Here is a 25,819-nt window from a genome sequence, read left to right as displayed (position 1 = left end):
CTCCCAGAAATCCTGTGAAATACAACCAATCAGACTTCGACTTCGAACGTGCTGAAGTGTTTCCAGAAAAACTGTGCCTTATGCATCAGACGTTTAGCCAACGGTCTGTGTGTGTGACGTTTCAGGCTCACACCGTGTCTACACCGGACGCGACAGCCGCGACGCGTCATGACAACCTGCTTGTTAATGGGCTTGTCGCGCCACACCGCATCCAGTGTGGACAAAATGTAAAATTATAATGGGTTCTAATGCGTTTCTAATGTGTCGTGTCGCGTCGCGACGGTCGCATCCGGTGTAGACACGGTGTCAGACTTCCAAAAGGATGCGGTTTGCTTTTGTTTCAAATGCAATTTTTTTTTAGAATAGTAAGGGCTGTACGCTAGTATTCCATTCCTATCACAACCTCTGCTTGTGTTTTGATCAGTCTGTCAGCACAACTGATAGTAAATATTCAGATGTTGCTTTAGAATTCAGCCTTCATCCCCGTGAACTAGAGACCTGCATTAGTAACCAAATGCTGTTTCTGTAACTCTACTGCATGTGTGTCTGTGTGTGTGTCAGCTGGATGTAATTAAAGACAGCATGAAACAAGATGCATTCTAATTTACAGGGTCCCTATGAGTGTTCACTGCTCCCTACATGGTCACCAAGGGATTTCTGAAGCTCTGTCGAGAAATGAAATTGATTCATTTGGAATACAAAACGTGAACTGTACTTGAGTTGCTCAGATTATTGGTTTCATGTATGATGACACAACATATGTTTGTAAATATGAATGGAATATAAATAAGAATCTGCATGTGTACTTTATATACAGCGACGGTATTGACGAAAGTGAGCTGGTTGTTATTGCGAATAAACCTAGACCGTACATTCAGGGCTTGAAACCTTGAAAGGTTTGTAGTCAGAATTTAAACTTATTTTAGTTTATATTCTGCAAATGTTGTGTGCAATGACTACTGGGTAAATTTCTTTGTCCACTTCTTGTGAAGTGATAGATCAGTGTACACTATGCCAAGTTCTATACTAAGGATATTCACTCCTTGTTTTGAATCCTCACTAAAGTTTCAAAGCCGGACTTAAGGTTGAATACACTGTGAAGTCACTTCGTGGTGTAGTGTGTGCGTGTGCTCGGTGGTCCCTGACAGCTTTTGGATGAAGGTCTGATTGATATCTCTCTGTTAGCAAGAGAACATCTCTCTCCACATGCGCTGTTGTTATTTCTGTTCCTTTGTGAAGCTCGTGCTTGAATTTATTTAAGGGGTTCTGGGCTCCTGAATGCAAATCTTGTTGTAATGTCAAAGGAGGACTAGATTTCTATCTGAATACAGTAGCAGTATAAGCGCAATAAATGCTTTCTTTTAATGATGCAACCCTCACATATCTTCAGCCAAGTTAATTCTGAGTGACACCTACCACAATAAAAATAATTATAATGTTGAATAATTAAATTGCATGCAATATTTTTGGTTATATATTGTAAGTTTTGACTAAAAATGCTGCAGTAGAATTTTTCTGTTTGGTTGCTAAATATGGTTTGTTCGGTTGAGTTTTAACTTCTTCAAATCATTTGCTTTGAACGGATGTGTTTGAAGCTTTTTCCTTTTAAAACTTTTGTGAAACCCTGTTAATAAAAACGATTAATAAATACTACTAGGCCAACATATCATAACAATATTAAGATAAAACCAAAATAATGCATATGAATATGAATAGTGTTAGTCAACCATATACTGTATATGAAGAGTTCTTTTTAATTGTGCATTCCAAGTAATAACAAAATGCAGTTGGGTTGTTTTGATTAAGTTATAATAACTAAACCAAATACAGCTAACTAACACAATAAAACACAATAAAAACACGATAAAATAATAAAAACATGAGTTTAGAAAATGTTTCACCTGTTTTTGCAAATACACTTTTCATGTATTTATTATGTTTTATTATATTTTTAGATGCATGGACTCCATGTTGCACCTTGTCCTCACCGGCTGCGATGCATCCGTGGTCTTTCAACAACCAATTTGTCTGTCTGCTTTATTGTAATGTACAGTTTTTTGAAGAGAGATTTTAGAGCATTGATGTTCCAGCGTTTCCCAGCAGGAACTAACGTCACTTCAATTTATTCACCAATGTACTGTCCCTTTGGTTTTTTCTCTCTATCTTCAGTTGTTCGTGATCGTTGAACTGATTGTTTTTCTCAGATCCCCTTTGAAGTGAGCTGTAGATATTGGCCTGTGTTGTAGATCTTTACTTTCATTAGAGTGTCTCAGGACTGACTGATTCGCTCTGTCCTCTCTAATCATCCTCTATTAGACCTGCACAGCCTCCCAAAATTAAAACCGTCTCCCCAAAACAAATGAAAAACAAGCTCCGCTCGATCGAACTGAGATCAAAGCCCATCCATCTGTTGATTGAGTAGCTACTTATTGTGTCGTTCTTAAATCATTCTTGTCAATGACTTTGTTCCAAAACATGGTGAGCTGCAAGCCCATAAGAAAGAAAGAAAAATTACAGGTGAATTGTTTGAGATTAAATTTAGAGAAAATTGAAACTTTTCTGAGTCTGAGATATTTCTGAGCAGTAACATTTTTGTATAAAATGGTTTAGCTAATTTACAGTATGTGGGTTATTTTATTCAATATTTGTGTGCTATGTATTTTATCCTTATTGGAAAGTCACGACTTTAGCTTTGCAACATGCTAATGGCAAACCCTTAAAATCAATTGACTGCAGACAGCAAGGCAGCACGCTAGGATTTGGGACAGAGCCAATGTTGACTTTATATGCTTTGGCAGACTGTATTAATTTGTCTCACCAAGAGTTACAGAAGACGTTGCGTTTCAATGTTTTTCGTGCACTTCCTGACCACTGCTTTCTTCGCAGATGCTCACTTAAATCCAGCACTATTGGTCTGTTCTGCGTTTCAGTCGTCTTTTGGACGGACGGATGGTGTGACTGACATTTAGCTCATAATTGAATGCAAGAGGACTTTGTGACATGGCACTGATGCTGGCATGAAAACATATTTTCTATTCCTAAGGTTAGATTTCATTAGTCGAGTTCAAGCGTGATGTTTCTAAGGAAACTCATTCAGGTGTTAAGGGCCGTTTCTCAATATGCGTTCTTCTTCAGCGGTCTTGTGTCCTCGTGTTCTCACTCTACGTCATCCATAACCGTCAAAGTCCGGTTCCAATACTCAAGAACACAAGAACAGAGAACACACGAAAGTACCCAGATGTGTTCTCGATATCAAGGATGCACCGTATGCAGCTTTGCGTGCCTATGGAATCCGCTTGAAGTCCCAGAAGTCACTGCGGCGCGTCCATCCAAGTTCGTTCTTCCGAGGCCGCCTCGCAAGACCGGTCTCCACAAGAACCGTTCTTTGCATTCTTGGAATTGAGAAACGGAATTGTTTACTTATGCACGCGCACGCTGTGTGTTATGGTAATGTCTGTTTTTACCTGCTCTCATTAGTAGGTCAGTGTGACGGTAAGGTCAGGATTTCTAATGTCATATGACAGATGATACACAACAAAGCCCGAAGGCCTTTTCACAAACGCATTTGTCATTATCTTTTCCCTCTGCCTCTGGCTCTCTCTCTCTTTTCCCCTGAGGTGAATCATCTGTGACTTACTCTCTTAATGTCCGTCTTCTCTATGAATATTCACTCACAATAGCGATCATATATTTTCTGCTTGTTTCTTATTGTGACTTGTTCATTGCCAAAAGAGCTTTTGTTTTTATGCCAAGATGAAATGCTAATCTTATGAAAACATGTCCTGCTTAAATTTCACTCCAAAAGAAAGAAGCATGCACTCGGACCTGTAGTTTTTTTGTGTGTGTTTTATTCTATTTTATTCTTTGTGACAATTAGGTATACCCCTCTCATTACATTACTGTTGTCAGGGGATTAATAGTATTTTTGTTAGTTAATGTTGGCTAATTCCTGTTATTCGTAGTGGTAATTGCCTATAGGTTCATATTACAGTGATACAGTCGCTTATATTGAAATACATTAATAGTTAATAAAGTTAATGATTCTTAAATAGGATTCATGTTCATTACATGTATAATATATATATATATTATTTTGGGGTGAAATGAAACTTAGCCATGTGTTTAACAGACTTTATGAGATTCACTCAATCATTAAATCGTATGTTTATGACCGACAGCACCAGAGGAAAGTTTAACTGCTCAGAAGCTGTTTTTACTGAAAATATGCGACTTCATACACTTAATAATTGTTTTAATAGACATTTACATTTGTTTTGCAGACATTTTTATCAAAAGCCGCTTACACATAAGGTACATTTAACATTTTGCTTTAGCTGATCACTAGCATATCAACTTCTGTCTTAAATGCTTAATTCCTGAAAAAAACCCAATAATTTGATTTTGAAAAAAAGTGAAAAAAATGTTTTTTTTGTACATTGAGCACAATGTCACAAACATGAGGCTTTTTTCAAGAGACACAAGCAAAAGTCTACTATTGCTCTCCATTTATTCTCATTGCTGTTTAGAAAAACTGATTGAAAAGCTTGTTTGTGAATTGTTTCTTTCTTTTTTGTGCTTTTCCGGCTTCTTTCCTGAGCAGTCCTAATAATTACTGCACTTATCTCCAGTTAGGTAATTGTATATAGTGGAGGCAATGTTGAATATTTGCTACACAATTTCAATAATGATTTTACACTTTTTCCAGCCTTCACCCCCCCACACGCACGCACGCACACACACACACACACACGCACACACGCACGCACACGCACGCGCGCGCGCACACACACACACACACACACACACTAGTGGGTCTGTGTTTTTTCCTGCTTTTATGAAATTATAGGGCCGGCCCCGCACCACTGTATCTATTTTTACAACCCGCCCCGCACCCGCGACCATTAAATAGACGTACTAGGCATTGTAATGTAAATGAAAACAGGCTTTAATTTCAGCCTAAAAGTACTTGGAAACAGCCATTAGATTACATCGCCCTGTGAACTGGCAACAATATACGCTTATGAACCATAGAAACTTGCACTTCACGTAGCCGATACTGCTGTTGTCTCCTGCTGCAACTATTTCTGAGAACCGGCTCCAAACATTAGATTTAGCAGCTTGACCTTCTTTTCTTTTAATGATGTAAATTCCAGACCTTAATTTCTCCCGCACCTCGTCTTCCATCTTCATCTTTCTCCGTTTGTTTTGTTGTTGTGGCTGGCGGCGGGAGCTGCTTGGCGCTTTCGTGCAGTGAGGCCAAAGGTTTGGGGACATCATGCAAGTAACCTTATCAAAGAACCTAATAAAATCTGAAAATATAGATTCCCAAATATTTAATGTAGGTTATAGGGAATTGCACGCAACATACATGGTTCTTTTTATTTTGTTTTTAATGACTCGCCCCGCAAATAAAGTAACAATTTCTTTACCTGCCCCAACCTGACCCACGGGTTACCCACGGGGCCCGCAGGTTATGAGACGACCCGCGCATCACTAACACCCACACACACACACACACACACACACACACGCACACACATTAAGGAGCCATCACTCTTAAATGAGCCCCAGGTCCTCCAGGCGTCTGAGGAGACGGTACTACACAACTCCCAGTGGAGCTTTCCAGCTCAAAATAAGATTACCCTCTCCTGATGTATTTAACTCTGGAACTTTAAGGAGTAAGTCCCAAATCATTGTGTATAAGAGAGAGGAGAAAGTCTTACAGTCTGACATTTCCAGAAGTGTAATGACTTGTAAAAGATCTCTGAGGTTTTGCTGGATTTAAGTGTTAGACTCAGAGCAAAGTGTACAGTATTTTGGTGGAGATCTTATCATGACACCATTTTTTGCTCACTTAGTTTTGAAAGTTGCTCAGATGTTACTCATGTTCCTTTAAAGGATGGACTTGTTTTTTCCCCTGAAGAATTTAAAGAAATACAGTAAGAGTATTGAACTTTAAAATGAATGTGAATCAAATAGCTTAGATATTTTGTTTTTGGAAAAAAATGATGAAAACGTATTGAAATCTACCAGGGCTATACAGTGCCACATATATGTCGGTCGCACGTGCCATGGAAAAATCGGTCTGTGCTAAGTATAAATTAGCCAGCGATGCGATGCAGTTTGTCAGACAGAGCTGCATGTTTGTGGGAAGTGCGTTTCTCATTGTGCTTGTTTGTGCCGATATTTTACTTAGTTTTAGTCTATTTTCCGAGTTTTCCAGCTGCATTGAGTCCATACAGTATAAGTAGATGCGGACTCGCGGACGTGGAATCCTGTTATTTAAATATGTCATCTGGCTGTTCTGCGTGTCTGAGTGAATGAACTACACAGTTTAACATGCTACACGCATGACACTCGTGGATTTGTCCTCGTCTGCACTGTATGAGGATATGAACACATGAACTTCATCTCCAGAGTTGCTCTGAAAGTTTATTTTATTATAATTTTTTAATGACAACAGACATTTATACTTGTGCTACAACATTTTGGCCTGTGCTACAAAACTTTAAACCTTTGTAGCACCAGTGATATGATCCAAAAAAGGTTTATGTTTAACGTACAGCCCTGTCTACCTATTACTTGGCATACCTGACCACAGTTTGAGACATCGTTGAGATTTCTTTTGATCAGATGTATTCAGATGATTCTTATTTCAGACACGTTTTACCCAACATGCATTCAAACTACATTTAATCATGCATACCCTGGGATTCAAACCCGTAACCTATATAGTTAAGCTACAGGATGAGTAAATGACAGTGTCATTTTTTACTTAAAGGGGTCATATGGCACGAACACGTGTTTTTCTGTGTCTTTGGTGTGTTATAAGTTGCCCATGCATGTATTAGACAAGTAAAATTGCAAAAATGAAAGTGTGGGAACAAAAGATGCATTCTATCTAAAAGCGAATGCTCACCCAGACCTGCCTGAAACGCCTCGTGTAACCACACCCTGGCGAATGTACGTCATTTCGTGGTATGACTCGACTAAGACCGCCGCAAGTAAGGTGGGTGTACTCGTAAATCTCATTGTGTCGTCGCCGCCGTAGCCAGGTCGCGGAGACGCTGTGTGTTTCGTTGCGAAAAGAAAGCCTCTTTGTTTGCCCTTCCAAAAGATGAGACAACTAAAAACGAATGGTTACATTTTATTTACAATACTGTTCCAGAACAGTACAATCCGAATATTCAAGTGTGTGCAGCGCATTTCACAGATGATTGCTTCATGAACCTGGGAGAGATCAAGGCCGGCTGTGCACGAAAGCTTTGGTTAAAAAGTGAGCCAATTCCAACCATTTCAACTTCGCAAGGACAGTCTGGCGCTTCAGATTCGCTCATAGTAAAAGACTTTGTTACGGACTAACGCGAGTTGAGTTTGTCGTGTTTGTAGCGCATTTTGTTTCTTTGTGTGATCTGCAAATGCAGACATGCACGCGACGTGAAAAAAGACAACATAAGTCCTAATAATCAGTAATTATGTTCCATCTAGAGGCAACAAATGTTGTGTTTATAATGGGGTTTATTGTCTTTGTTGAGTCGCGACGAGACCTGGCGTAACACTGGTTGATCACTAACGGCAAATCTTTATATTGTCATATATAAAAGGTAAAACAGTTAGCTATAGTTTTTAACTATGTAACATAATATATTTTTTAAAAACCTTACCAATCCTTTACATCTCGCGTTTGAGTTCGAGTCGAGCTCGAATTGATATAAGGAAGTACCGATGACATTTTATCACCTGTCAGTACAATTGCTTGGGAACATGATGTTCCGAATATGGTAAGAGGCGTTACATTTCCATCACACGCTTGCAGTGTTCGACCAATCACTACGCACTGGTTAACTGGCCAATCATAGCACACCTCGCTTTTCAGAGTGATGAGCTTTGTAAAAAATCAGCGCGTTTCAGAGAGTCGGGGCAAAGAGGAGATACAAACATGCACGGTGTCATGGTCCTGCCTTCTTGTTCATGATTTTCTAGTCTTGTGGCAGGATCGTGACAGATCCCTTATGTTTAGTGTGAGAAAGTCATGGTTTGTTTACCATTGACATGCCATGTGCTTTCTCGTGTCTCGTCATTGGCCCAGCCCCTCTAGTTTCCCGTATTGCTTTCCTGCCGTGTCTCATGTTCCTCACCTGCCCCTCGTTATCTTCCTTTGTCTGTTTCCCTATATAATACCCTCGTGTTAATATATAATACCCTATATAATATCCTGTGCTCGTTCGTTGTACTTGTACTGATGTGCTTTGTACTTACCTGTTTGTAGAAGTCTTCGTGTTTGCTCGTGTTCCTGAGTCCTTACCTTACCTTGCCTGTGGATTACGTGTTTGTCATTTACCTTGCCCTGCCTTTGTTTCCCTTCTGTGTCTTGGTAAGATGTTGTGTCGTGTTTTATAGTTAGTTTATTTGTTGTTCCTGTCTTTTCGTTTTGCCCCCACGTGGGAAGTCTTTGTTTTATATATTCTTAGTTTAGTTTTCCCCCATCGAGGGTGTTTTGTTTTGTCAATAAAGTCTTGTTAACCCCTTCACCACCGCCTGCCTGCAATTGCCGCGACAGCACGGTATGTGGAAAATACAGCGTTTTTGACCCTAAATCGTGTTTACACATTGCATTACATCTAAAACAAATGATAATTTTTTTAGTTTTAGCCCTGTCATTTGACCCCTTTAATTATTTTTCAACTAATCTTTCAAGCAAAAGTTTCCATTAGCTACCATTTTGATCTCATTGCTGTCCTGAAGAAACATTTGATATATTAAATTTGATGATTTTTTTATCCCTGAGAGTTCTCTGGTGCCATTTGAATATGATCTCATTTTCTTTGATTGAGTTGTATGTGATCGCTTCCAGTTGTCCTGAATGATTGAACGCTAAATCCGGTTAGTCGACCCCGCTCCGTAATGATTTTCTGACAGTGCAACTCTTCCGAAAAAGCAGATGAAGAACAAAGATTTTCATCGATAGGGTAACGTGACGTCCTGGGATTTTCACATCAAATTCGTTTTCTCCCCCAATCGATTTGGCTAGATTTCATAACCTTCCTGCAGTTCTAACCCACACACCCGAACACGCGTGCTTCGGACGTTCTTTAATAGAGCTCAGCCTCACGAGGCATCTAAACGCAATACAACCACACACACCCAGCAGCAGGATGATAGCACATTTCTAAATTCAAATAAGCATCCCGTTCTTTCAGTTTAAATTGGACCTGCTTTCCTTGTCAAACAACAACAATGTCCTATCAAGGATTTTCTCCTTTTGAAACTGATTGGCAGAGCACCAACTTCCCTTGCTGGCAGACGGCACATCAGTCGAGTTGGCAGAACAGAATCATAACTAGGTTTTAGGTTTTCTGGAGAAAATGTGAGTGATGCTTGTCCATGCCACAAACAATGCTAAAGCGTTCTAGATGGTTGCCAGGGCATTGTGATGCGGTCGCCAAGGTGTCCTGAGCTTAGATGGTTACTTGATGTAGTAATTATGGTTTGAAGGGATGGTTGATCCAAAAATTCTCTCATCATTCGCCCATCCTCATGTCAGGCCAAACCTGTATGACGTTCTGCATTTCATCTGCAGAACACAAAAGAGGATATTTCTCAAAATATCTTCTTTTGTGTTCCACAGGAGAAAGAGTCATATGCAGGTTTTAAAGCACATGAGGGTGAATTATTATTTTTGGGTGAACTACCTTTAAGGTGGGTTCAAGTCTTTAAACAACATAATGATGTCATCCATTAGACAGGTGGTTGGGGAAGGGAAGAGCTATAGAGCAAAAGCTCCCACCTGGTTATAGGTGTGAAAAGGTTTTGAAAATCGGTCCAGGATTTGGTGTAATGTGTGTGTGTGTGCATGGAGAGCACATTTGTCGCTGGAGTCTCTGCAGTGCCTGGTGCAAGTTCCCTCTTAATAGCATTTGATTTTCTCCAGTGTGCAGTGAAGATGTGATTCAGAGAAGCCATTTCCCTCCTGTGCACCCATTTGATGTATGTTTGCATCTAGCGTGTGTGTGTTTCTCCCTTAGAACTGCAACCGAGTTAAAGAAATAGTTCACACAAAAAATGATGCATCACTATAAAGAACAAAATGGGAAACATTGTGTGTCACTTGCAATGCCATGAGGGTGAATAAATAATGGGTGAATTTTCATTTTTGGGTGATCCACATACTGGCCAGACAGATCTGTAAGCTGTACATGAATGTGTCCTGTGACTTTGACGGGCAGCAATCATGTAGTGACCTCTGCTCGCCCCCACTCACAGAAGTGAGATGCTGTTTGCTCTTAGACTCGAACGGGTGTCTTCGCCTGTACCTGATTTCACAGAGATATGTTTCTGCACTGCTCACATGCCAGCTGTTCTTTTGCTCAGGCTGTGGATTTTCTTACGTGTAATATTGAGGTCAAACAGCAGGGCCCGGGAGGTTGTGTCTTTCCGCCCATGTGGGTGGTTTATTATTATATCTGAGTTTCTCAGGGAACCGGCCTGGACTTCTCATTTAAAAATCTTCTTTTTAAATGTGACGTGTGTAATGTGTAAACCACTAGCTTCACTAAACACAATGGCAAGAATAACGTTTCCAAACAGGTTAACACGTTCCTCCTGTCGCCCCTTCTATCATCTTCCAACCTACAGCAGTCATAGCCGTGTAATTGGCCAAGAAAATGCTACGCATGCTGGCAGACTACAGTATGTGGAGAACAACACTAAGAGTTTAATGGAATGTATAAAGTGGTGAGTGTTTTGAAGATAGAAAGGAGCTCTGAAAAAAAGAGTCTCAGAGGCTCTGAAATAACAGTGATGGGTGAAGATTATTGTTTGGGCCAGGGGCGATTCTTGGGGTTTAGGCCTTAGGGGGTTTCGCTCTTTACCTGAATCTGAGATGTGGCTCTGAGGAATTTCTTGCCCTAAATTCAAATCATGTTTGACTGACATTTTTTCTTAATAAAGTCTGTTTGTCGGTAAATGTGTATCAGTAATGAAGGTGTGTCAGGGAGGTAGAGAGCAAGCTGAGCGATGGAACAGCGGGTCTCAACTCGCTCTGCTTCAGAATGAGTGGCCAAATAGTTTGATGTACAACAGCAAACAAAAATGTCCTGAAAATCAAATATTGAAATGTGTTAATATCAGGGCAAATGTCAAATGATTAATTGCGATTTATTGCATCCAGAATAAAAGCTCGTTTTTCAGGGATCTAGACTAACATTTGAGAGAGGTGGCACCAGCCCCTAGTCATGGGGTGAAGTAAGAAAAAAGAATCACTAAAACTTCATTCAAATGTGTTTAAAACATTAATAAATCAATTAGAAATGAATACATTTATGAATTAATTGTTTATTGTAAACTCTCTCACAACACTTTACAGTATTTAAAGCACATCTTTCTTAAAGCTACTTTCTTCCTTTATTTGTTGTGAACAACTCATATAAGAGAACACAATTCCTTTAATATCAGTGAGTGTTTTTGGGCCCAACCTTTGTTGTTTGATGAACATTATAAACAGATCTTTATTATGCAGCTGCCCCTTTAAGAGCTAGCGCACTACACTGTAACACACATGTTTTGTTTCCAAACTGTTTGTTCACGAAACCTTTACAAGGATTCTTGTTAGTAAGGGAATTTTGACGTAATTTGGTGTTTAAATGTCCGTTTCAGCGTAAGAACTCAACTCAACTCAACTCAACTTTATTTATAAAGCGCTTTTACAATTTTCATTGTTACAAAGCAGCTGTACATGAGACATATTGACTATAAGCAAAATAATTAAAGTTGTACCTGCAAAAACAAGAAAAGGTTGAAAACACAGAAGACAGACACACCCACATACAAAACACTCCACACACACAATATGCACACGTACTAACACACATAGACATAGACACACACACACACACACACGCTCAGTGAGAGCACACATTTAGGATAAAGGAGAGAGAAGCACAGGTCAAATATAACAGACTATAAATTCCTATATGCAATATTAATTAAGTAAAACTTTAAAATTCTAAAGCAGCCCCCCCGGTCAGGCAGATAGTGCAAAAACAGTATGCAAACGGTGGCGAGGAACCCAAAACTCTAATCGAGAAAAAAAACCTCAGGAGAACCCAGGCCCAACCAGGGGATTCCAGTTCCCCTCTGGCAAAAGCTGCTGCCTCTGCACAAGCTCCAGAGAACTTGCACAACAAGGCTAAATAAAATAAATAAACTTAATAATAAAATAAATTATAGTTTAAGATTATCATTAATAATCTAATAGCATTTGAAATTTTGTGGTGAAGACATGTCAAGAGACCGCGTCCTTCTTTATCCAGCTCTATCATCTCAGCTCTTGTCAGGTCCCCACTTCCCATTCTCCGCTCTACCATCAGGTCAGGCCATGAACTGCATCCTGCTCGCTGTGGTAACCTTGGAACAATGAGACAAGACTGGCTGAGAGTAGAGTACTGTTCTGTACTCTTTGATGCAACAAGTACATCAGTTGTGTGTACAGAAGGCGTGAAAGAGAACTCGTTTAGTATTTTGTGCTCTGACTCCTGGGCGCGCGCATATCTCAAACAACCCGAGACCTGAAGGCTTTTAGTGATTATTCTTCATGAAAGCTGCATTGATACACGTTTGGCTTTATCAATAGGACTCACAAATAAATAGGATTTAACGTGATGTATAATAACATTTTGTATGCTTTGCAGTATTGTTAGAGACTTTATACAATGTATTAGTGCTTAAAGTTTAAACACATGTTTCCTGCATTATGCTTCACATCATACAATACACGCAACACATTTCTTATCTTTGCTGTTTTGTACCTTAGCCGGGAAATTCTTGTATTCTGCAGGCGCAAAACATATTTTGTCAGTTGCAAGATTAGCGCTTCACTCGTTTGCTCTGTCGGTCCTTCCGCTTCATAAATGCGCCTCTTACACCCCAATTAGGCTATCTTTGGGGGCGGGGGCACTGATAGATAAGTGAATGGTTGAAGGAGGGGAGACGAAAATGAGTGACTGAATGGCCGCTTGCGCAATATAACATTTCTGCGTATTAAATTTATAATCGCAAAAATATATATTAGATTATTATATTGCAATTTAAAAATAGGCGCAAACGATAATTGCGCATTTCGCATCCAGAAGTGGTTTTACATAATATATATCTGTGTACTGTGCATAATAATTTTGTATTATTAACACATACACATACATGCATATATTTAAGGAAAATTAAAAATAATAAACATTTATATATAATTTCAATTATTGTAAATATAAATAATACATGTAAATATTTCCTAAATATGTATTATGTGTATGTGTTTGTATTTATAAATACAAAATTAATATGCACAGTACATAGACATATATTATGTAAACACAAACTTTTATTCTGGATGCGATTAATCGTTTGACAGCCCTAATATATATATATATATATATATATATAATTATATATTATGCAAACACAAACATTTACTCTGTATGCGATTAATCGTTTGACAGGCCTAATTAATATTTTTAATATATTAGCCCAACAAAATGCTTAATTATTACTATGACTAGTTAAAAATTGACTTTTTGAAATGCTATGTACTTGTTTCATGGTAACAATGGTATTACTCTCCTTACTGTAAGTTGTATTTTCTGGAATTTGTACTATTATGGTACTATTGAAAATGAAAAATTCATACTTTTTAGTTTACATTTCCTTAAAGGAATAGTTCACCCCAAAATAATCCCCATTGATTTGACCATAGCAATTTTTATTCCTACTATGGAAAGTCAATGGTGACCATTTTTGGGTGAACTGTTTCTTTAAAGTATTTTTTACTTACAATTTCCTTAACAATTTAAGTATTTTGTAGGTTATACAAAAACTGTTAAACGAAGCCAATTTTTACTTATATTTATTACATTTTTTTTGTATGTTACAGAGCTCATATCAGACCATTTAAACGGCACACCCGATCACAAATGAAGCAAGTTACTTTATCACATTCTCTGTTTTCTGCATTCATTGCTTTATAGTAAAATGTTGGAATGAAGGTACTTTTTCTAGTTAATAGCCTTCAAGTACGTTTTTCCATCGATGCTTTGACAGATTCACAGAAAACTGCATGTAAACAGAAGTGAAGAGTTTTGCTCGTGTTATGTAAGCATTTTAATTCACTCTTCACTCATTGGAAATAATGGCACTGTTGGTGTACATGTAAACAAAGCCATTGTTTTTGCCCCGCTGTCCAGTCAGCAAAACGGGATCAGAACAGACATCTGACTCATTTTGGGTCACAACCCACTAGTTGAGAAGCAGAGCTTTGGGTATACGGATTACAGCAACTACATCATCTGTGCCTTGGGCAGCGGATGAATGAAGGATATTATTAAATGCAACTAAGGTTTTTTAACAAAATGATAAAAGTGAAATGACTCTCCAACAAATGTACAGAGAAATCTCTAATGTCAAATTATTAGGTGGATGAAGATGACAGATGAGCGATGAAACCCCTTAAATAAGGTCCAGAGATGCTTGTGGTTGTGGGCATTGTGGGATCTCAGGGAGGATTTATTATTTGTGTTTTAATGCAAGGCTGAAATAATTTGTAACACAGTGAAGCATCAAATGAAGTGTAATTATCTTTGTGGAGAGGAGAGAGCTCAGCCAACCATACATTAACACATCCTGATATTATGACCTTTACATTCTTACACCATCAGCCTCTCATCCACAGATGTTTACAGTCTGAGAGAGGGTTTGATAATGAATCGCTACAACTAAATCACATTCTTTTATAATTTATACATCTAAAAATGATTATGCTTATTATTATTGTTACTATAATGTGACGTCAGCTTGAGGCAGCTGATTTCCCATCATGCATCTTAAAAGCCTTTGTTGTCAAATTCGCTGTTATTTTGTCTGTGCGATACAAAATCTGTTGTTGTGTTTATAGGGACTGGTCTGTCAAGCTCCAACAAGGACAAAAGAAAAGCGTAAAATCGCTCCATATGACTCATGCACTAGATCGTCCTCTGACGCAATGCAATAGCTTTTCGTGATGAACAGCCTGAATTCGAAGTCATTATTCAGTCTCAAATCATTCATGAAACCCAATACGTGAAATCAATTTTTTTATATTTTTATAATAACCTTTTTATCAAAGCAATAAGGCTCTCGGGCCATGCTATATTGCGAATATAGTCACGGTTGAAGGGGTCGCAATGCCCTTTACCCATGGTTACGTTCACAATAACTACATATTATTTATTCATGAGAAAAACATTCAGAACTGTGCGTGTTTCTATCTTTCAGGCACAGTTCTTGTGGAAAACATGCAGATCAACGGTCGAGCACAAGATCCAGATAGAACCATCTCCTTGACGCTGCTAGATAACTATGATTACTGGGTTATCCTTGACCCCGCGATGCAGAGACTGTATCTCAACAGCACTGGACGAGTGCTGGACCGAGACGTGAGTAAACAGACACATGCACGCGCCTACACACTGTCAAATATAACACATTGCAGCTGCTGTCCCTTGGCTGACACAGAGGGAAAAGCCTTATGTATGTGTGGCAGTCTGCCTGAAGTCTGTGAGTCAAACAGAAGCTCGAACAATGAAGTTTAGCGTGAACAGCAGCATGTTAAATCCTCACAGCCGCTCTGCTTTATAACTGCACTAGACTATATTAACTCTGTTAACGGTAATCTGATTCACAGAACATCAGCTAATGTTTGACCTCATCGCGATGGTTTCAGATCATCGCAATTATTGCACATCTCTATTGAAGACACTAGGGGGAGCTGTAGTGCATCTGCATATTGCATATTTTATATATTGTAACTAAAGCATGGTAATACTTGTAAAATGTACCACCACAACACAATCACTTTAAAAAAACTAAAGCATATACCATAAAAATAACCTGCAGTACAATTTAATATTATTTCAGTGTGAAAACCAGTCTACCAAAATCTCATTAACATAGAAGTAATCTTTTATTGTAGTCTCGCAAGTGAGAAAAAAATCAGACTAGAAGCATTTCTATGACTGATAGCATTTTAATGGTGGCTTCAATTCACTCCTGATCAGTTACTTAATTTACAAGTATTTGGCGGTTGTATTATTGACAGGTAAAAGCCTAAACCTTAAATATATGATGACCCAATTTTTCCTCTGCATTTCCAAGAAAAAGAACATAGTCTTTATATTCAGAACAATGGTCGTTTCAAAGCTGAATAAAAAATGTATGAGAATTACAAGTCCAAGCTCTAAAACAGACAATTAATCGTCATAATCGCAATGATTTATTAGACAATTAATCGTCAGCCAAATTTAATAATCGTGACAGCCCTATTGTGAGTGTGCTTGAACTTTATAAAGATGTTTTATGGAGATTTTGTCTATGACAGTTTACTGTTAATTCACTGGGTTTGGTAGTGCAGGTCAATTTAACAGCAGTTGTACTGTATCATAAATCATATCATACTACTTGCCGAAACTAAATTAAATCTGTACAAAATATAGTTTGTCATTAAAAGTTGGCCTGTTATTGAATGGTTTCAATCCATGTTCATTGACTGTTATTTGATAGTACATAAACTGCATGTGTTTTTAAAGGTCCAATGTGTCATTTTGGGGGGGGGGTCTAGTGACAGAAATGATGTTTTATTAACAAAGTTCGGGAGGAGCACAGCCCGGTTGGCTTTCTATAACCAATCACCTAACCATCCTATCAGCTCGGGAAAAAATCCCTACAGATAGACAAGCCGTCTTACCTCCATCATCTCTACAGTTGGTTATTGGAGAAAACCTTGTTGCTCCTCTTCGGGCGGCTTTGTAGGATTCTGACGCTTTACTCAACAGCTCGACTGAGTCCAAACACACCATTATTTATCCAAGCGACCGAGTGCAGCCCTGAAACTAATCTCCTTTGTTCTGTTTTATTGTCACATATCATGGGGTGCGTTTCCCGAACAACGACATAACTTGCTGGTTAACCACCATAGTACGATGCATCGTTTGAGAAACTAACTAGCTACTCACGACTGTTTCCCGAAACCGTAGTAACTCTGTCAGAGATCAATTGTTTGAACCAAGTTGGTTCAGCAATCTAGTTGATGACGCCACACAGGTGGTGGAGTAATGACATCTACTAATAAATATGTTCAGGTCGAATTAACGTCAAATTCTTGCTGTAAATAACATACATTGCATTTAACAGCGACTTTAGTTATCCTATTTTGTTATCTGTTGTTTTATTTCACGATATTTCATTAATTCATAAATTTCCTCCCAGTGCATGTACGATCATGCGCATGCGCACTTTTCAAAAAACAGCGCTTGTATTTTCTTAACAAACTAAAAGATGTAAAATTAAATTTGTTTGTATTTCTAATTATGGATATAGAATGCACTGCATGTTGCTTGCTTAGTTTGCTCAAAGGCATGATTCTTGTAAGTCTATACGTCATAATAAAAAGGAACTATGCTTCTAACCACAGCTCTAGACCTGTAGTTCCAACAACGCAACTTTGCAATGCTGTTTGCGATTGATCGTTGGAACGATAGTTTCGGGAAACACTTAAATCGTTGAACTATGCTGGAACGACGGAACTTGCGACCATAGTTGGCTAACGATGCTTTTGGGAAACGCACCCCTGAGTGGTTGTATTGATGGTCACAGTGGGCGGTCCAGTGCTCGATGCCCTAATGTTATTGGTGTGCTGCACAACAAGCCATAGTTTAGCACGTTTGATCATAAATGTGTTACTTTATGGTGCGTGTATAGATGATGCTTTTGTAATATCTAAAATCCCTGCTTGTGGGTGGGGTCTCACCTAACGATTTGTTTCATTTTGATGTATTTTGGTATACAAAAGTTTAGTTTGTCTATATTAAATAAATACATTGTTTTTTTCTTTCAGCCACCCAGTTATATCACCACCATCGTGGTTCAGGTCCAGTGCACCAATGAACTGGTGGGGACAGTTATTCTGCATGAAGTACGGATAGTCGTAAGGGACAGAAATGACAACACGCCTGTTTTCCAGCAACCTCGGTACTACGTTGCGGTTAATGAGGTGAGACGTGTGCAGCGTCTTGATCTTTTATCCACCGATACATTTGTCTCTCTTTCTCTTTTCTCTCTGTTTCAATTATAATTTAGTGTTACCTTATTCTTCTTACTTTTTCTGCAGTATTTTACTGGCATGCTGGGCAAATATCCTATGTGCATTCAAAACATGGCTAATGCCACTAGACACTTTTGTTTAAATTTGTGGAATGGACCGAAAGAGAGAGGCTGGCACATGTAGAGTCATTGTATAGTCCGTAGGCATACGCCATCAGTTATTCAGATGTGAAATCATCTCCTCTTGGCCTCAGCTCAAATTTACACTTAACATTACACGTACGTACACACACACACACACACACACACGATTGACCCTACTCTCCTCAAGAACATCTACCATGACTATTTTTAACTCTAATGGCTTTCATTTATTTTGAATATGTTGGAATATTTTCGTGGACATTGGGGATGTGTAAAACCTCGGTTTCTTTATGGTTGTCAATCTTTCGTCTCCCCTTGAAGTCAAATATGCAGTCGCACTTTTCTCCTGCCCTCCGTCTGTACATGCAAAATGAGAAAATATATTGTGAAGTCAGGGGACAGACGAAGGAGAGTTTCGGGTGCTATTTGCATATGTGGGTGGACGTGATCACGTGACCGTGAACTGCTTTACATGTAAAAGTGCTGTGACGGGTTTTGGGTTTTCTGGGTGTTCTTAAGTATGTGTTTTTTGGAAAAGCTCCAGAGGCAGTGCGGAGTGATACTGTATGTGTGGGAAGAAGGTGATGCTAACTTGTGTTTTTGGTATTGATGATGACTGTTTTTCTTTATGTTTGTTATGTTTATAAACAATAGATAGCATTACATAGCAGCTGTACAATGAATAGTGCCTTACAACCCCCCAGTGAGCCTCGAAGACAAAGTGGCAGAGAAAAACGTCCTAAGATATTTATATAGACGAGAAATAAAACTTGGAGGAAACCAAGACTCAGCTGGGGTCTTTGTTTTTACCTGCGGGCTTATCTGGAAATAGAATATGCCACAATAATAGACTGAATTATAAAAAGGAATGCAATGGCACGTCAGTTTCAATGAACAAACTGCACAGAAATCGCCTAAAAATGGCTAAAAATGTGGGTGTAGAGTTTTTGTGACATTGCTCACATAAAGTAAGTAAAGACATGATTTCAGACTAAGTAGAAATCTACGATTTTGTAATGCTTTAGATCTTTAAAAGATATGATTCATGTCTTTAAGAAGATATTCATTTACGTCCTTATTCGCACAGGGTGTTGCATCAGTAAAGCCAGCCAATCAGATGAAGCTTTAAATGGAGACTTATAGGTTTTTAGTTTTGTTGGAATGAGCATGAGAAGATCTGTAAATAAACTGCATTCGTTACATTTGCAAGGAATACATTTGCCTTTATAAAAAGACACAAAAATATTTCCTAGGTTAAAGGTCATTTGAGTGATGATTTAGAAAAAAATAAATAACATTCAAAATATTCGATAGAGGCCATGTTGAATATTTATTGGTGTTATACTGGTTTGCAGGGGTGCTTTCGTTGTCTTTACATGTAGGTCTAGTAACACAGGCAGAAGACGTCAGGTCAGGCAGTGGTGAAGACTTTACAACTCTTTAGTGTGACCTTGTAAGGAACAAGAAAGAGGAGAATATAATTCATGTTGCACAGTAGGTTTAATGTATTATTGATGAGCTTCATTTCTGGAAAAAAAAACTCAGATTCAGATGAAAATGTCACCGCAATTGTAGAATGACCTAAAACTGTAATTTGAATATATTTATCTGTGTGCGATCATATGCTTGATTCTCTCTCATTTAGTTCCTTTCCTTGCTCTTTTTCTCTTTGTATATCTTTATTTTCTCTCTGTCTAGTCTTCCAAGATAAAGCAAAAGAAACACACACACATCTGCAGTATCTGGACGTTGGCGGGTCACATCTGAGGCTTGTCAGAGTGTGTTGTAACACAAACATGTAGCCGGTGTGAAGTATGTTTCATGTGTATGTCTCTCCAGCTCACTCCAGCCGGTACCACCATCTTCACCGGCTTCTCGGGAAACAACGGAGCCACGGACATCGACGACGGGCCAAATGGACAGATCGAATACGGCATTCAGTACAACCCAAATGACCCGGTACTTCATCACAACTCCTCTCGTGCTAACTGTCATTAATGCTTCATTTAAAGCCACGACTGCACAGATGGAGATCTAATGAACTTACCAACTGTAATATTTCATTTAAAATTGTTCTCTCTCTCTCTCAGATGTCTAACCGGACTGTGCGGGTCGCTGGGACTCTGTCTGGTAACATTGTTTTGACAGAGAGACTGAACTACGAGGAGAGGACTCGCTATCTAATTATAGTCCAGGCCAATGTAAGATTATTCAAACATAAAACATATTCTGCACTGTATCATTAGATGTTTTTATAGTGTGTATAATGAACTTTAAAGAAGTGTTTCAGGAATTCAATTATCCTCTCTAAAAAAGTATCATTTCAACACAAAATAATACTTTTTCTTAAGACTTCAATAACATTCAACCCAAGACTCAGACAATCCCTAAAAATGCAGTGGAGTGGCTAAAGCTTATGACTTAAGGTTGGCGGTTCAATGCCTCCGGGCTATAAGATGTGGGTGTCTACATACAGTATTATCTATGCTTTTCTATAGGTTATAGAATAACCCTTGTATTTTTGGACAGTCGGCATTGAGGTTGCCCGTTTGCACAATGCACGTTTTTAAAATTCCAAACACTTCCCTCTATCAGTCTCTGAATAACCAGCATCCTGATTCACATCCAAACGCATCCCTCCAGCTTCCCATGAGCTGAATGCACAATCAGCTGTAAAGCCGTAGAGAAGAGAATCTCTGTGAGGTGGCCGGACCCCAGAGGCCAGAGGAGCCAACCGCTCCAATAAACGCTTTAATTCAGGCCTCCTCCAAAACAATGCAATCATTTCATGATGTGGAGAACAAGGGGATTGTTTTTTCTACCGAGTTTGTTGTGTTTAAGTCTGTAGGTTTTTCTGAAACCTGATAGGAGGTGATGCAGGACTTCCTGTCTATGCTAAATGCTGTTCATCTCTTTTCTTAAAGAGAAACGGAAATACGCTGCAGAACAAAAATGAAGAAATCATTCCAAATGTTCATTTAATCAGCATTTCTAGATGTATTGTGATCCAGTCCAGTGTCTGTTGAGCTTCAACAAAATCAAACCTCAGAAGTGACATAAAGTCATCCAACAGTGAAAGACTGACATAGGATGACATAGGATAACAAATATTTGAACTAGATTATTTTATATATTAGATTATATTGAATATATATTTTCCTAAATACATGTACAAATATCACTGTTGTATAGTGAATATGAACTTGTTTTCTTTGCAGTATTTGAGGTCTGAAAAAATATAGAGCATCTTTATTATAGAGTTATTTTGACCTGTTTCTCCAGTTTTCATTTTCTGCGAATAAATGCAAATAGAAATTATATTTTTATTGAAATTTGGGAGAAAGATTTTTAGTAGTTCACAGAAAGAAATTAAAATGATCATTTTACCTAAACATACCTATAGATAATATATTCAGAGAAACTGAAAATAATTTTGAAATGGTCTCTTAATATTTCCTGCGGCTGTATATATTATTCATTATTTTTATTTACATATTATATATTATTTATTTGTTATTGATCTTTTTTATTTGGAATAGATTTTTAGTTCAAAATTGAGTTCATTTTGATGAAATATTGTTTTAATATTCTCATTTGTCTCTCTGAATGCAGATCTGTAAACTCTATCCATGCTGTATATGAAGGTCGGTAACTATGGTAACATGACTGCTTTTTATCCCAGGACCGGGCTCCGTTTCCAGGAAGTCGTCGCACGGCAACCACCACACTAACCCTGGACGTTTTAGATGGAGACGATATGGGTCCCATATTTCTCCCATGCCTTCTGGTCAACAACACTCAGGACTGCAGCCCGATCACATACCGCGTGGTCATTCCAGAGCTCACAGACCCGGTAAGAACTCAGAACCGGTGAAACACTGCTGTAGATGTTTTTAAAAGCTCAAAACTGGGTCATGATGTCGGAGCCGATAGCCTAGTGGGCAGTGCTCCGACATGTGGCGCATCGGGCGACCCGGGATCGATTCCCGTCTCGTGGTCCTTTCCCGAACCCACCCCCTTCTCTCTCCCACTTCACTCTAACAATAGAGACGCCAAAAACAAATCTTGAAAAAAAACTGGGTCATGATTGCCAAAGTGAATAAGCTAGTCTGAAATTTGGCTGATCATCTGTCTGGTCTGTCTACAGTAGATGAAGATCTGTGAACTCTTTGCAAGCTGTATATGAAGGTCTGTAACTAGACTAGCTTCAAGATGTTGTTAGAGATTGCAGTTTGCCACGAGCTATGGTCATATAAGGTTTGGGGGTTGCTGGAGGATAAAAATCTCAGATCTCTTAACTTGAACTGAAATATTTCATCTGAGAGTGACCTGAGGATGTGGGCAGCTGAGGAGAGATGCTCGTGTAGAGATTTGCGATGCACATATCTGCAGGAGTCCTGCGTACTGATAGAGAGAAATATACCAAACACTGAAAATCTCAGTCACGATGATTAATCAAAACCAGTTTTTGTTTAAATTGAATGTATACGAATCCACATACATGAATTGTTGCTTTCAATTTAACTGAACGATTCACATGTAAACTGACTCGATTTTCATTTAAAAGAAGAAATTTGTTTAACTTGTGTTTTACGAACACATCTTGTGTTCACTAACCATCTAATGTATTGCGTATAACACAACATGAGGTTTCTCTAAAGCTCTAATCTAATTGGCTGGTTTTATGCAATTTCCGGATGGAGTGCACAGGTCTTTGTTGTGTTTGCAACAATGGAGCTATTAAGAAATAACCAGATGCTGTATTGCAAGCGTTAACAAGGTTCATGGCTTCAAGTCTTTGAAAGATATTCAGAGTTTTGTACGAGCCAAGCAAACACGAGATCCGCTTTCATATCCAATTTCAGATTAACCATACGCGTAACTCATAAAATGATGGAGACGAGCTCTCAAACCGGGCGTGTTTCCAGACACTCGCTGTAGTCGAGTACATTTTTGGCGGGAGAGCTGAGACAGGTGTCTTTGTAACAGTACAGTAGTGTAGCGATGCTAGTATGAAGTATGCTAGATCGCACAACCTTGCTCAGAACTGGCCTGTTAGATGGGGAACGGTGCTGCGACAATAATTGTTTGAGCGTGTTTGCGTCTTCACCAGATTTGCATAAATCATATAGTGAAGCCCAAAACATGCAATATACTTTTATTGAATTCAGTCCTCAGTGTTTATTTGTGCCATTGTGGTGTATTTTAGAGCCATACTGTGTTAAATGTCATCTCCTACCGTGTTTTCCATCACATTCGCCGCCCTATTGACCCGCGCTTGGCTAAAGACGTGACCGAGAAGGCAGAGACAGAAAGGGTGAGAAATGAGGGATTTAGATGAGAAAAATAGGTGGATGATAAAAGTTGGCCGGCGCGGACGGAGGAATGAGATCGGGGACAGAGACGAAGCAGGACAGGACCTTCTGTGGGACCGCAGGGTTCATTGCCCATCAAAGACAGGACGTGAGGCTTTGATGAAATCAGGCCCCAGTTGAGGTGAGCGGGGAGTGGGCAGACCTCTGAGGAGGCGGATCTTTCTGAAACTCAACCGCACGTACACAGAGAGGGAGTCCAGCGCCGCCACGGCTGATCTGCGCTCAGGGGGGACTTGAGACGTTTCGTAATTTATGCTAAAAATGTTTTCCGCCACAGACGCAGCGTTCCCAAGGGCGCCCGTTTCTGCACCGAATAAATGCGTAGCAGATTTTCATCCTCTCCAGCGGTTGACTTGCCCTTTTTGTGTTTTGTTTACTGCGGTTTTATCTTCTCTTTTTCTCTTACTGTTTTGGGATTAGTGTTCCTGTAGTTTAATTGGTAAGGTGTTGCATTAAGTGCAAAGGTTATGAGTTTGAATCCCAGGAAACACGCATGCTGATAAAAGGTACTGCAGGTATGAATCTGGTTTAGAAATTCAGCTTTGATTAGGATGTTTTTTAGGATCATTTTGATGTTAAAATCCTTTTTCCAGTCCCAAGTTAATATGTAGAGAGCTGGTTGACTTTACACATTGTGTCAGTATGATGTCATGAGAAATAAATCACAAGTAACCCTTTTGGTAAAACAACCAGACATTGTTTCAAAATAAGAGACATTTGTGCCTTATTTTGCTTCTGGAAGACCACGTGGAGCATGTGGCATTGTGGGATGCTGTACAGAACAGCTTTTTCTGTTATATAATTTACAGTTCGGCGCATACAACATACTGCAGGAATAGTAGTAATATATTAAGGTAATAGGTTATTGTTAGGATGTCACGTTTGGCTAATGAGTTAGTATGTTGGGTAATATTGTGAACTTATTGTGAACAAAGGCTTTATCAGTGCATTATGCATGGTTTTTCAAAAGAGATTTAAGAAAAATTATGCATTTTTAGTGTACTTTATACTGCTCAGTATACAGTACATTAGGCAGAATGCTTATGAAGTATTTATAATAAATTGGTATACTTATTGTGAATATAGCATTTTTAATGAAAAATGCATATTATTTATCATACTGTTTAAAAAAGAAAGCACTATTCAGTGTGCGCTGCAGTATGCAATAATTAGGTGCAATGTCAAGTATTTATAATCAAGTATTAATATTCAGTACATAATGCATACTGTTACACATCCTGCTGTTTTTAAATAATAGGCAGTATTCAGTGTGTACTTCCCAGTATGCAGTCAGCAGGAAACAATGTCAATTATTTAGTATGTTAGGTAATAGGTTATAACCTTTTTTAATGCATATTGTTTTACGTGCTATTTAAAATAGTAGGCAGTACTCCGTGTGCACTGCAGTAAGCAGAATGCACTGTCAATTATTTAGTATGGTAGGTAATAGGTTATTGTGAACGATGCCTTTATCAATGCATAGTGCATACTGTTTCACATGCTGCTAAAAAATAATAGGCAGTATTCAGTTTATAGGCAGCACTTCTCAGTATGCAGTAAGCAGGAAACAATGTTGAGTATTCTGTATGGTAGGTAATAGGTTATAGCCTTTTCTAATGCATACTGTTTACGTGCTATTTAAAATAGTATGCAGTATTCACTGTGTACTGCAGTATGCACGGCCAATATTTAACATGATCGGTAATAGGTTATTGTGAAAAATGGCACTTATGAATGCATACTGTTTCATATGCTGTTTAAAAATAGTGGGCAGTGTTCAGTATTGTATAGCCTTTATCAATGCAAAATGTTTCACTTGCTATATAAAAATATAGGCAGTATTCAGTGTGTACTGCAGTAAGCAGGAAACAATGTCAAGTATTGCTAATAAGTTAGTATGGTGCCTAATGCATAGTGTTTCACATACTGTACATCACTTTTTTTAAATGAGGCGGTATTTAGTGTATACTCCCCAGTATGCAGTAAGCTAGTATTGAATTCCAGATAGATTATCGCATCATCTCTCTCAGCTCTCTCTCGCTCTCTCTCTCTCTCTCTCTCTCGCTCTCTCTCAGCTCTCTCTCAGCTCTCTCTCAGCTCTCTCTCTCTCTCTCGCTCTCTCTCAGCTCTCTCTCAGCTCTCTCTCTCTCTCTCTCTCTCTCTCTCTCTCTCTCTCC

General features: G+C 38.7%; 1 protein-coding gene across 1 annotated transcript in view; it reads left to right on the top strand.

The window, feature by feature from the left end:
• Positions 1-25,819, top strand: part of LOC130559124 (protocadherin-15-like) — a 164,133-nt gene that overhangs the window by 40,493 nt on the left and 97,821 nt on the right. The window contains exons 5-9 of the mRNA XM_057342027.1: positions 15,301-15,461; positions 17,918-18,073; positions 20,107-20,226; positions 20,358-20,468; positions 21,950-22,120. Of these exons, the coding sequence (XP_057198010.1) occupies positions 15,301-15,461; positions 17,918-18,073; positions 20,107-20,226; positions 20,358-20,468; positions 21,950-22,120 (719 nt within the window). The remainder of the gene's footprint in view (positions 1-15,300; positions 15,462-17,917; positions 18,074-20,106; positions 20,227-20,357; positions 20,469-21,949; positions 22,121-25,819) is intronic.

This window comes from Triplophysa rosa, linkage group LG9, assembly GCF_024868665.1.
Source record: "Triplophysa rosa linkage group LG9, Trosa_1v2, whole genome shotgun sequence".
In the NCBI taxonomy this organism is placed as follows: Eukaryota; Metazoa; Chordata; class Actinopteri; order Cypriniformes; family Nemacheilidae; genus Triplophysa; species Triplophysa rosa.
The sequence above is the reverse complement of the archived record's forward strand: the minus strand, read 5'-3'. Positions and strand labels throughout refer to the sequence as shown.